The sequence below is a fragment of the Erigeron canadensis genome, chromosome 3 (assembly GCF_010389155.1).
Source record: "Erigeron canadensis isolate Cc75 chromosome 3, C_canadensis_v1, whole genome shotgun sequence".
Classification (NCBI taxonomy): domain Eukaryota; kingdom Viridiplantae; phylum Streptophyta; class Magnoliopsida; order Asterales; family Asteraceae; genus Erigeron; species Erigeron canadensis.
The window spans coordinates 39,315,766-39,327,410 of NC_057763.1; the positions used below are offsets into that span (position 1 = coordinate 39,315,766).

General features: G+C 34.1%; 3 protein-coding genes and 1 non-coding gene across 4 annotated transcripts; 1 reads left to right on the forward strand and 3 right to left on the reverse strand.

The window, feature by feature from the left end:
* Nucleotides 1-74, reverse strand: TRNAV-AAC. The gene has a single exon. It is a non-coding gene; the product is annotated as a tRNA-Val (tRNA).
* Nucleotides 75-613: 539 nt separating this feature from the next.
* On the reverse strand, nucleotides 614-4,294 carry LOC122593254 (WD repeat-containing protein GTS1). The gene is made up of 8 exons (XM_043765639.1): nucleotides 4,108-4,294; nucleotides 3,801-3,996; nucleotides 3,259-3,354; nucleotides 2,749-2,823; nucleotides 1,888-1,995; nucleotides 1,678-1,769; nucleotides 1,466-1,550; nucleotides 614-1,214 (listed from the first exon to the last, which is right to left on the reverse strand). Exons 1-8 carry the CDS (start codon nucleotides 4,251-4,253, stop codon nucleotides 846-848), a joined length of 1,167 nt encoding a protein of 388 aa, XP_043621574.1. The 5' UTR covers nucleotides 4,254-4,294; the 3' UTR covers nucleotides 614-845.
* A 954-nt stretch (nucleotides 4,295-5,248) lies between these two features.
* LOC122593756 lies at nucleotides 5,249-7,654 on the forward strand. The gene is made up of 3 exons (XM_043766203.1): nucleotides 5,249-5,691; nucleotides 6,866-6,987; nucleotides 7,393-7,654. Exons 1-3 carry the CDS (start codon nucleotides 5,358-5,360, stop codon nucleotides 7,507-7,509), a joined length of 573 nt encoding a protein of 190 aa, XP_043622138.1. The 5' UTR covers nucleotides 5,249-5,357; the 3' UTR covers nucleotides 7,510-7,654.
* A 400-nt stretch (nucleotides 7,655-8,054) lies between these two features.
* LOC122594343 (probable E3 ubiquitin-protein ligase BAH1-like 1) lies at nucleotides 8,055-11,092 on the reverse strand. The gene is made up of 6 exons (XM_043766816.1): nucleotides 10,799-11,092; nucleotides 10,288-10,532; nucleotides 9,573-9,827; nucleotides 8,973-9,110; nucleotides 8,424-8,482; nucleotides 8,055-8,338 (listed from the first exon to the last, which is right to left on the reverse strand). The coding sequence occupies exons 1-6, from the start codon at nucleotides 10,986-10,988 to the stop codon at nucleotides 8,233-8,235; spliced, it is 993 nt and encodes a 330-aa protein (XP_043622751.1). The 5' UTR covers nucleotides 10,989-11,092; the 3' UTR covers nucleotides 8,055-8,232.
* Between the last annotated feature and the right edge of the window lie 553 nt (nucleotides 11,093-11,645).

Consider the following 11,645-nt stretch of genomic DNA (forward strand, 5'->3'; position numbering starts at 1 on the left):
TGGCTTCGCCCGGGTTCGAACCGGAGACCTTCAGTGTGTTAGACTGACGTGATAACCAACTACACCACGAAACCATGTTGTGCTATTATTGCTTGCGACTAGATATTTATCTTCAGGTTTTAATTTTTCTTTTTTGCCGCTATTTCGCATGATCTGTTTTTTTTTCTTCTGATTTGAAACTAGTACACATAAATGTTATGAAGGCCAGTAGACGGTCGTATGTTTGATAAGTTGGGTTTTATTGAAACTCTAATGTAGTGGAAAACTTTATACACACTGTTTTTGAGAGCCTCCTGCGACTCAAGACACACTAATAACACAAACACTGAAAAATCAGACTCGTTCAAAAATATCATATGTATAAGAAACGACTAGACATTCTGTAAGATCATTAACAACGAATACACATTCAAGGTGTCACACAATTTGATAGTGTTATCTTAAAGAAAAAAAAAAAAAAGATTTCATACGGATGGTGTTATCGTCCGGGTTTGAACCGGAAACCTAAAGCATGTTGCATATATTAAGTGTTAAATGGAACGATTATCTTAAACCCAGTGTAAACATTCATATTTTGCAGTGATTTTCCAACAGGAATTGAATAATGACAAAATTTCATATCAGAACTTCATAACACTAGAAACCCCAAGGGATCTTAGATTCATAGATAACGTAGCACATAAAAACCTTGAAACATTTTCGTACCAAGAATTGGTTACTTTTCTTTATACTATTACACAAAGACACTAATAATTATAAAAGAAAATTACAACCAAAACTAATTTTAAGAATAAGAAAAAGATGAATTACAGTACAACATACACCAAAATCTCATCAATAGAACCCTAATACGGTCTATGCCTATTTTTCTTGCGACTTTTAGGATTTTTTTCAACCAGTGAAGTTGATATCCATGAGTGATTTATGTCCGACGAACTATCAGACAACCAGCAACATAACCGTCCATCTTCACCACCTGTCCACCCAAAAATCCCCTGGGTTTGGTTCATACCACTTCTCATGGTCGCTGAAGGTAAAACACTCCTGACAACACCAGTATGACCACCATGCAAAACTGCTTCTGGAGATAGAATTGATCTCATTCCTCCTCCATGGGCTACCGGAAAATAGCCCAAACTGCCAGCATTTGTACCACCTATAACCCATAAGCGATCATCCACAGCTGAGTAGTGACAATCAACAAAGTAGTCAACCTGCATTTTTAAACAATAAGATGACGAGTTTTACAAGACAAAAATGAAGTTCTATCCATCCAGTTAAAATAATAAAGCAAACAAAGAACTGTCGAGGGATTCTGTGCATACATGGAAGAACAAAATAAACTATTATACCACCCTTATTATCTTCGGTTTTCACAAGAATAATGCTTAATGTTTTAATTTCATATTGGTTCAAAAAACCCATTCATTCTATCTAAAAGTACAAAGATTAAGAGGTTGCATACATGATCTTGCATCCAGCTATTAGAGGCCAAGGGACGAGCATCCTCAAAATTAGCTTCACAATTTGAATCTTTTATATCCCAGACACTGAAAAGTGAAAAGGGAGGCAAGAACAAAGTCCATAACATTAAACTTCTGATATTACAGTTGTAAAATGTTTTAATAAAGGAGCATCCAACACCAGTTGTTGAAAAGGAACAAATAAAGCAAGTACCTTAATGTTTCAATGTGAGTCAAACACCAGACCTTGCCATGTGATTTTCCAAAAATCCCCAACTTCCCAATCGATGTTCCCACATTAATCACCTTCATAACATCCATTGTGGAAGAACAATCATATGAAACTTAGAAATGGAAAAAATAATATAAAAAATGCTGTAAAAAGTCTTGAATCTTTGTTAAGATCTAGGGGTGTCAAACTTACCGATTCCAGATGATCATCATCATTGACTTCTCCACTGGTATCGAATGTACAAATGAGACCATCCATAGAGGCAGATACAAGCTTATTTTGCTCTGGTACAAATTGAACCTATAGTCATTCATAATAATAACTCACTGTAAGTTCACTACATGATTTAGCTGTAAAACCGAAAAACTAATTTAGACTGCAAAACAGACATTAAAAAGCCGGTCCTGATATGAAAGAACCAAAGGTGTGCAAAAATTACTCTGGTTTATGACCCCGGAAAAAAAAAACCAGTAAAGAACTGTACCGCACCGCTAACAGCTATATTCCATCTCAATTATAAGAATATTGGGAAAAGACAGTGTAGGTTTGGAATATTTGATAAATCTCTGTTTGTTCCAATCCATTTGGAACTGCAGCCCAACAGTTACTTTCTAAAATATTCTGCTTTTTTAAACTTGAAATGGCAATATGACATCAATATATTTATCTCTGTCAAACTATAAACTTGAAGTATAGACTTGGTACAAGGTCCGCTTTGAAGCTGAACCAATACTAGAACAGTACCAAGGAAGTTTAGCTGGGTACGTCTCTGAACTTCATTATTCTTATTTTCTGATCCCAGTCCAAACCATTTTTTGTCCCAGTTATCGCACACAGGTACAAAAGCAACAAATATAGCTGTTAATACTCAGGTGACCTGTCTTTCCAGCCAAGAGTATGGTCACTTTTTACTAGGCTAGCTACTTTAAGTTAACTGTTAAAAGTTCCCAGGTGGTAACAAAGTGATACCAGCAAAAATTATAATAAAGGCAATTAACACAAATAATCAACTATTGTGTCAGCGCTACATCATCTGCTATAAAGGAATCATACCTGTGTCACGTCATCCATATGAGACTCCTCCAAGCAGGCAACCTGGTTTTTGCTTCTCCAGTCCCAGAAAAGTATCTATAGAAACACAAAAAGACCAAATATTGAAAAGATGGAAGCACATATGTTGCTATTAGTTAAAACCAAGCATGCATATATTCAATAGAAGAACTACCAATCATATTTAGAAATCATCATGAAAGTTAATTTAAAAAATAGGATGGATTCTGCAAAAAATTTCGAGTTGCAAAATGCCAAAAAACATTAATCAGATATTCAACTTATTAGTACTCTACGGAGGTTGAAGTAAAACATACATGTTAATCATGTGGTTCAGTTGAAGATCAAAGGAGATATTATTGATCATAAGTACAAAACATAGAGCAAATGCAGTTTATTATATGTACTCACTTTTAAATATTCTGAAGTCGCCAAATCAGTACAGTATCACCTATTAATGTAATTTTGCAATACATCAAAAAGCTAAACTCATGCTATATAATATAACATTACCTGAGATTTACAACCTGCGGCAAGAAGATTATCCCCTGGTCCACCAAATGAAAAGCTAAACACTTGTTGAGATGGACCAGCATTTAGACAAGCCACCTGCAATTCGTATACATTCAACATAAATACGTAAATAACACAGACGAATAGATAAACTGAAGCTTTATTTCATCAACATTTAACGAAACTATCACCAAGTTATCTGTGACAATTTAATAACTTTAACCCTTTGATTGTAACAAAACTTTTTTCCATTAAAAACATATTTAGGTGACCTATATAACATGTAAAGGCGTTGCTTTTTGATGACGTTGAAGTGTGCAACATCACCATCTTACAAAGTTGGCAACACCTTGCCAATTTACCTGCCATAAATGGTCGCAAATACGTTGGCAAGTAAATATAAGTTTGTTACATCAATAGTTTATTACATACAATACAATGGCAATTTGGTGAAAGTTTCTTAACATTCATATACAAAAAAAACTGAACTAAAGCAAAGAAGCTAAAAAATTTGTTAGAAAACACAAAAAAGCAAAAGACACCTGTTGATACGAGCGAGTATCCCAAGCCCTAAGAGTGCCATCATTGGAACCAGAATACAATATGCTTCCAGATAACAAAATATGATTTATACTATCCGAATGCTTTCCGCATTCCCCAACGTATTGACCGGTTACCGGCGAATACAGTTTCACAACGTTGGACGATAAAGACACCGCCATCGATGTCCAATCTTCCCTGATAAACAACAAATTCACAACAAAATATAAAAGAAAAATACGCCACATACAATGAATATATACACAATTATATTATCAGAATATTAAAATTATAAAACTTTTTACATACTTGTGAACAATTTGGAAAACATAATCATCACCGAAATTGGTTTGAATAGAGTTTTTTAGGCCAAATCGTTTTGAGGAGGTCATGGAATTAGGGGTGATATTTGTGTTTTGTTGGTTTAATTCTATATCCATATCAGTGGCCTCCATGTGTGGCGGAGGTAAGAAGAAATTTGGGAGGCTAAAAGTTTCCGGTCAGCCACCCAGGGTTTATGTTAGTTTTCTATTTTGAGCTCTTGGCAAGTTTGGCCTACATAGTTTACAAGCTGTATAGAAAATGCCCATATGGTTTTGTTAATTAAGTATTCATCTATGGGCTTTCAAAAAAAAAAGAAGAGTTTTCTACCGATTTTGACACAATAAGGACCACTACATATCACGTTACGTACATCCTAGTTAAAAAATGAAATAAAATTTACAAAATAGCTGTAATAAGAAAACCTCACATGTTTACGTTTATAGGGTCAAATTCTAAATAGCTAAGTTTGAGACCATTAAAAACCTTTTTTTGTGACAAGTTGTTGGATATCAAATATCAAATATACAACAAAAAAAAATTTAAAACTGACTAATTGACTGTAATATGATATATGTCATTGATTTACAATGTGCTGAATACCACGCCCTAATGAGGCGTATTTTTTCCGTTATCATCATGTTAAGATAGTCTTTTTTATGCAAACAAACGGTATAAATGATGCTATTGCGTATTAGTTTTTGAATCTTTTTATCAATTGACATAACAAAAATGCATGATATTTTTGCATATAGATTTATGGATTAAGATTTTCTAAAGTTACTTCAACAACATAGATGAAGTTGGAGTAATTTCAACCATTGGATTAAATCTAATGGTCAAGATTAAAACATCAACTTTTAATCATGACCATTGGATTTAATCTAATGATTAAAGTTACTCTAACTTATTACTCTAACTTCACCTATGAAGTTAGTGTAACTTTAGAAAATCTTAATCCTAGATTTATTACTGACATATAAATGATGGGAAAACTATAATGTACGCAGTATTTAACATCTCGAAGATTTAATATGTATATTTAATAAATTTTAGGGTTAGAAATCGAATATGTGTAATAGACAATGATGAAGGACCAACAAATAAATAAAATAAAACCGATAACACCATGTTCGTAATTTACTCAAAACACCAGTAAACCCTAATTGATAAACCCTTTTCTTAGAACCCCCTTTTCTTTTCCACCTTTCAAACGCAAACACACACACGGAGAGAATATGGGTGGATCAAGAAGAAAGTACAAGCGATCAAGAACCAATAAAGTGCGAGTAGGATTACCAAAGAAAAACCCAAATGTTTTCAAACCCGCCTTTTCTATCCCACCAAAGTTTCGATCAATTATGGATTTGTCGAAAACCAAATGGGATGACCAAGGAAGTGTTCTTGAAAACTACAAGTCATTCGGTGTCGTTTCCAACCCGAATCTGCTTGGCGTTCGGGCGCGGACATCGAAAATTATCGAGAGCGAGTCGCTTCAGTTGCCTTTGAAAACGGATGGTGTCATTGATGAGTTTGAGCATGATGGTTCGGGTAGTGAACTTGAAGAAGACGGTGAGTTTTTTATTTTGATTATTAATTTTATGGGGTGTGTAGTATTGCATATTTTAGGGTGTGTTTACCTTAGCTTATTGATTTTTTTTTAGTTAAGCTCGAGTTTAATCAAGTTTATTGGCTTTTTGAAATTAGCTAGCCCAGAAAAAACTTCATGTTTAAACTGTTAGGCTGTAAGTACTTACTGTATAATATTTGCAATATCAGAGACTTGCTTAGAGAAAACCTAATTTGTTTGCCTGTTTATATACACGCGTTTGATATAACCAGTAATTTCATGTGCTTAAAAAAGTGTGCTTTCTTCTAAAAATAAGCAAAAACGCAGCAGCTACCTAAGTGCTTGTTTTGAGATATGCAATACCTAATGGTTACTACCTGTGGAATAATTGGCTCTTGTTAGGTGCTGTTTTTGAAAGTGGTGGTTAACTTAAAGAGCCTGAAATTACTGTTAAATTAAAGTCAAGTAATTTCGACGGTGATCTTAAACATTAATTTTCAATAGACAAGTTTTTATCTTTTCTCCAAATATGGTTATTTTGAGGTGAAAAGTTTATAATCAGGATCATTTACTAGTCGAATGCAATGTTCCTGAAACTACCTAGCTGTTGCAAGTAGGTTTATAGCACGTGTTACTATCAATCAGGAATCTTGAAAACTGTCTTTGTTTGGTTTGATGTTTTTGCGAGTATATACTGGAAGTTTGTTTCTTTTTCCATTATTGTTAGTTACTGATGAAGTCTACATAAAGATGTGGTCAATCAATTAGACATCATTACACAGTAACTACACCTTAATTTTTTGGTTGTTTATGTAACATATGTAGCAGCCTACTTTGAAGTTTGAACAAAAGATATGGGCAAAATTTTGTTTTTCGTGTTGAGGAAGTTTATTTCTCTTTCGTATGTTCTGCCTGTGTGTTCTTCTAGCTCTTATACACTTAATTTTATGGTTCTACTTTATGGTTTTGCCAATTAGAATTAGTAGCTTGATGTTTTTGATAGACCAACATATGCATACTAAAATGATATCATGCTGGTAAATAATAACCGTGGTGCTTAGCAGATTAGTACCATCATAGTTTTGTTGTCAAAGTAAGCTTTGCTATAATCTAAAAGTCCAGCTTGCAATTTGTTGCATAAGATTTAATAACACAATATCTTATTTGGTATCACAGATGTAAAAACGGCACTTGGGAAACAGCGTGTAGATGGGAAATCTGGTTCGTTGCAACCATTAACAACTATGCAACGGGTTTATATCAGAACACTCGTAGAGAAGTACGGAGATGATTACAAGGTGAGAAATTTCACATTCGGAAAAGCAAATATATGGCCTCATAGAGGTAGCAAAAGGTCAGAGTGGGTGGGTTGGGTAATGGGTACTTTTTTGTACGTATTGGGTTAATCCATAGCATTTATGGTTGAGAAGTTTATAAACATTAAGCTTAATGATATTTTGTTTCAATATTATTCTTTTCTTTTTAATAAAATAATTTTGGAGTATTTATGCATTGACCAACTTTCAATAACTTCACCCGTTTGACATGTTCTTTCAACCCATATGGCCTATATTGCTCGGTTCACCAGTTAGCAATGAAACATAAGCTGAATTAATCCATTCATAAGTAAATGGGTAGAAATCGGCACAATAGCATGTTAAAGCGTGTTGCTCATCTGCTCACTGATTTCTTTATGTCTGCAGCGCATGTTCATGGATATTAAACTTAACAAGTTGCAGCACTCAATTGCGACTCTTGAGAAACTTTGCAAGAGATACAAGATGTATAAAGATAAGAATCCGATGCTTGTTCCTTTTTGATTTATTAGCTGCTAATAAATCCATGCCAAAGATAATATCATTTGCCCCTGGTTGTATCACAAAATTTATTATTGTCGGCTCTACTTTTGACAACTTTTTGTAATCTGAAGTGTTTTTAATACATGCAACTATCTGCTTTGCTTTCTCTGTCTGTTTGCTATGTATCTGATCATTACGGAGTATTATTGCATTATGCACAAGATGTATACCTGTGCTATATATTACTAAGTAAAGGTGTTTTAGAAAGAAAATTGGTCAAACAAGGATAATGTTAATAAACAAAAAATGATCCTTAACACGGACCGCATTCAAGACAAATCTTGGAAAAACCATGATTTAACATATTACAGGGTATCATATCTCATTTAATAAGATCTATGTTAAAACAAGGGATGAATCACCAGTTCTAGTCGTTAGTCTGTTGGATCGTTGTCTTGAGCGGCTTATAAACTTGTGGTCTCATTGATATTGAACAATATATATTTTTTGCACTTATAAAATGAATCCGACTTCATTCTTAGTTGATGTTGTACTGAACTCTTGACCGGGTTATTACACATAAAGCAGGATGTGTAACAATAAAGCTATCCACAAAAAAATATAGCATATCTGTTATGTGCAAAATCGTTAGCAAAAATAACTCAGAACATAGCGAATAAACAAGACTTCTGCACAGTGAATGTTGGTGCAATTTATTCAATGATTGCAGGGGTAAAACTGCATTCAGATGCCAAGAAAGGCCCGTGACTGGGTTTCCCAGTGTTCCTTTGTCTGTCGGATCCTTTCAACTCTTTCGTTCCGAAGTCTTTCCTCCCAATATTTAGGACAACTGTTCAAGTTTGTGAAGCCCATAAGTATCATCTTCTGCAAGACTGCAACTATGGTTGTGTAATTATAAGACTAATAAAGCATACCTTCTACTTAGTAGAATGTTGAGCTCATCCAAATGGAGAGCTCCTTTGTAAACCCCTGCCTGAATTCAACCAAAGTCATAGTTTCAATCTCATTAATAGACTAATCCAACATAATGTTGCTTCAAGAAAAAGGACAGTCTGTTGAATTGCATGTTAATATTTCGCTCTCAAACCAACTATGGTTACATATAAATATAAACAAGTGATGACCAATAGTTGAATGGGCTGGTTAACATGTCAATACATTGTTCAGGTTAAAGATGTCATTTTTAGTGCTGTCAAAACGGGTCGGATTGGGCCATTTAACCCATTCTCATTTTATCCTCTTTATAGATAATCATTGAAGTATTAACTATTAAGCATGATTGGAATAACAATAATATACAATACTAATCTAAATCTTAAGAATAAAACGACATTGGAGGTTGTAAGCATATATATTACATTTGGGCAACCTTTTAACCTGTTTGACCCATTTGTGATATATACAAACTTAACTTGGTCATCTTACATAATTTCTGAAGAAACCGCAAGAGAATAGATGCATACCTCTCGACAAAGAGGGCATTTTGATGACGACCTTGCGGCTTTTAATCCATCAACAATAGTTACCGATCCAGACTTGCAAGCACACATGTAGCAGAATATGTGCCCACAAGTAAGAGACACCGAATCAAATACAGTATCCTGTTCAAACACATTCAACAGAATATAAACAGTCTTGCAAGAATCAAAAGAATTATGTTGAGAAGTCAAGAGTGTGCTTCAAGGTTCTAAAATGAAAGTGATCATGTCTTGTACGAAGTCTAGCAACTAAAAGTTCCCAGAAAGAGGTATACTTTAACGGTTTAACATGCTAATTTTTAAGACCGTAGAACAATCTGCTTTTCATTCAAGTTTCAAGTGAATCTTGACAACTAGATTAACCCTTGACAAATGTCGATCTGATCTTTTTGGAGGATTAAACTCCATTCTTAGTTTTGAACCCATGAAAACGAAATACACGGACTACCAAGCATTTGACTTTGTCAATGATTAGCCTGATTAGTTATTTTCAAGTGGAACAAAAACATAACATGTGTTATATAGCTTCCAGTAAATAATGTTCATAAAACCAGCGTTAGAAGAAAAGAGAACCGGTAGACTTACCAAGCATATAGAACAAGTCAAATCAATCTCGAGTTTGAAGGAATCAGAAAGCTCACAAGAAAGTGATGGTTTCCCGTCATTGAACACAAGATAACAACCCTTGAATAGTTCAGAAGCCTTTCTTGTATCTATAATTGTTTCCCTCAAATTAATATGGAATGCAATGAGCTCACAAAGCCATGGAGACTTAAGGATTTCCATGTGCATGCTTTGGACTTGTGACCTGAATGCTTGCCCGTGCTTAGAGTAATGTATCTACAGTTATAAGTATAACACTAAGAACTCTTATACAATAATTAGATTGGTCAAGCTGAGCAGGTCATGTGGGTTTGCTCACGGGTCAAGATGGGCCTCACTGTAATGGGTCTTTGTGGTTCAAAATGGACAAGAGTGGTTGGGTTGACGTGCCAACACTTTTTTGACAGTTCTTTTCAAAGAAAAAGAGTTGCCACTTATGAACAGAAATGATATATCTACAACTATAATAAAATCGCCGGATACAAGAGTTTGTATGCAGTCAAAACTAGAGTTTGTACAACGTTTAATTCTTTTGTCTTCTGATATTTACCTAATCTTATTTTTACCCAACTTGTTTGAGATAAAACAGAACCCATATTGACCCATTTCTAAGCAAATGGGTCAAAAGAGACACCTCTAACAAGTAACAATAATAAGATATCCAAAAATCTACATTGATTGGAAATGAGAAACAAACCTTATCATATTTCTTGAGAATTTTACGCATAGCAACAGCGTTAATAATTGCATAACCAACCAGGTTTTTGCCTTCTTGAACTAAAGCACCATGTTTTCCCTGAAACTTACCTCTGCACCAAACATAGTACTTACGAAACCCTGTTGCCAGATGTAAATCAAGCAGTTTTCGTGCACGTTTGTTAAAGCATCCAACCACTGCCGACATCTCTTCTAAAAGAGAAGGAAAGAATGTTCCATCGCACACTATACACAAAACAATAATTTACACAACATTTAGAAATTCCAAACATTGTAAACATCATATCATATTTCTAACAAGTTTCAACCATTAATCAAGATAAATCGTTAAACTTATAATAACATTAAAGATTTGAACAGACATTAATATTTATAATCATAATTTGAAAAAAAAAGAAACTGTGATCATCCATAGATATGATATGCAATAATAAAATCCAACATGATTAAACATAATAAAGGCATGATGAATCGTATGAAATTGTACATACCAGGACAATGATGAGGACAAACAGCGGATTCGTCAAGAGGGGTTGATGGTGATTGTGAAAGACGCAGTGAACGAATGGCATCAGTGCGACAACGTTTCAAGATTTTCTTAAGATTTTTAAAACCAACGACATGTAGTTTCTTCTGATCTTGTGTTTGCATGTACTCTTGATATCTCTTGCAGAATTTCATCTTAATGTCCTTGCATATAGAAATGGAAATGATGTGCTGATTAAATAATTTTGCAGATTTTGGCTGTGTAATAAAGATGATGTTGTTTGGAAATAGGAAATTATATCCTGTAGCTTTGCGCATTCATATTCATATATATTTTTATATTAAAGTAAAGGAAAATGTTAAACGAAGCAAGGCCAAAAAATTGTACCTTTTCATATCAAAAGTTAATCTCCTAAATGTAGTTAAAATGCATTAAATAGTTGTACATTTTTCATAAAATTCAGGGGTGAACTTTGAATAGGGAATATATGTGCATGATGAAAAGAATAATTAGTTGAATAGGGAATATATGTGCATGATGAATTCCTCGATGACAGATTTGAAACCACATCATGGAAGAAAATCTCAATAGGACTTTAAAAGCACAACGCATCCCATATACATGTGAAATTGTGTTCCATACTATTCTTACCTCTAAGGGGCTTCCTACTTTCCTAGTACCAAGACTCATTCTCTAAAGGACTCCAAAACATGCCTAATTCAAATAATTAGTTTTGGACCTACCATTTATACCATTAATTTCTTAAAAACCACACACACCCTTAATATTCAACTCATGCATGAAAGGACTAATCGCCTAAAGACGAGTCATACCCAATGGTATAGACTCGT

Coding starts and splice junctions, on each gene's coding strand:
- LOC122593254 (XM_043765639.1), bottom strand. CDS start 4,253: ATGGAGGCCACTGATATGGATATAGAATTAAACCAACAAAACACAAAT. Junction 3,355..3,800: donor ATACTCGCTCGTATCAACAG/GTGTCTTTTGCT, acceptor TACGAATTGCAG/GTGGCTTGTCTAAATGCTGG. Junction 1,770..1,887: donor ATGATGATCATCTGGAATCG/GTAAGTTTGACA, acceptor GATGTTATGAAG/GTGATTAATGTGGGAACATC.
- LOC122593756 (XM_043766203.1), top strand. CDS start 5,358: ATGGGTGGATCAAGAAGAAAGTACAAGCGATCAAGAACCAATAAAGTG. Junction 5,692..6,865: donor TAGTGAACTTGAAGAAGACG/GTGAGTTTTTTA, acceptor TTGGTATCACAG/ATGTAAAAACGGCACTTGGG. Junction 6,988..7,392: donor AGTACGGAGATGATTACAAG/GTGAGAAATTTC, acceptor TTATGTCTGCAG/CGCATGTTCATGGATATTAA.
- LOC122594343 (XM_043766816.1), bottom strand. CDS start 10,988: ATGAAATTCTGCAAGAGATATCAAGAGTACATGCAAACACAAGATCAG. Junction 10,533..10,798: donor TTGTCCTCATCATTGTCCTG/GTATGTACAATT, acceptor TTTTGTGTATAG/TGTGCGATGGAACATTCTTT. Junction 8,483..8,972: donor AATGCCCTCTTTGTCGAGAG/GTATGCATCTAT, acceptor GGTTGAATTCAG/GCAGGGGTTTACAAAGGAGC.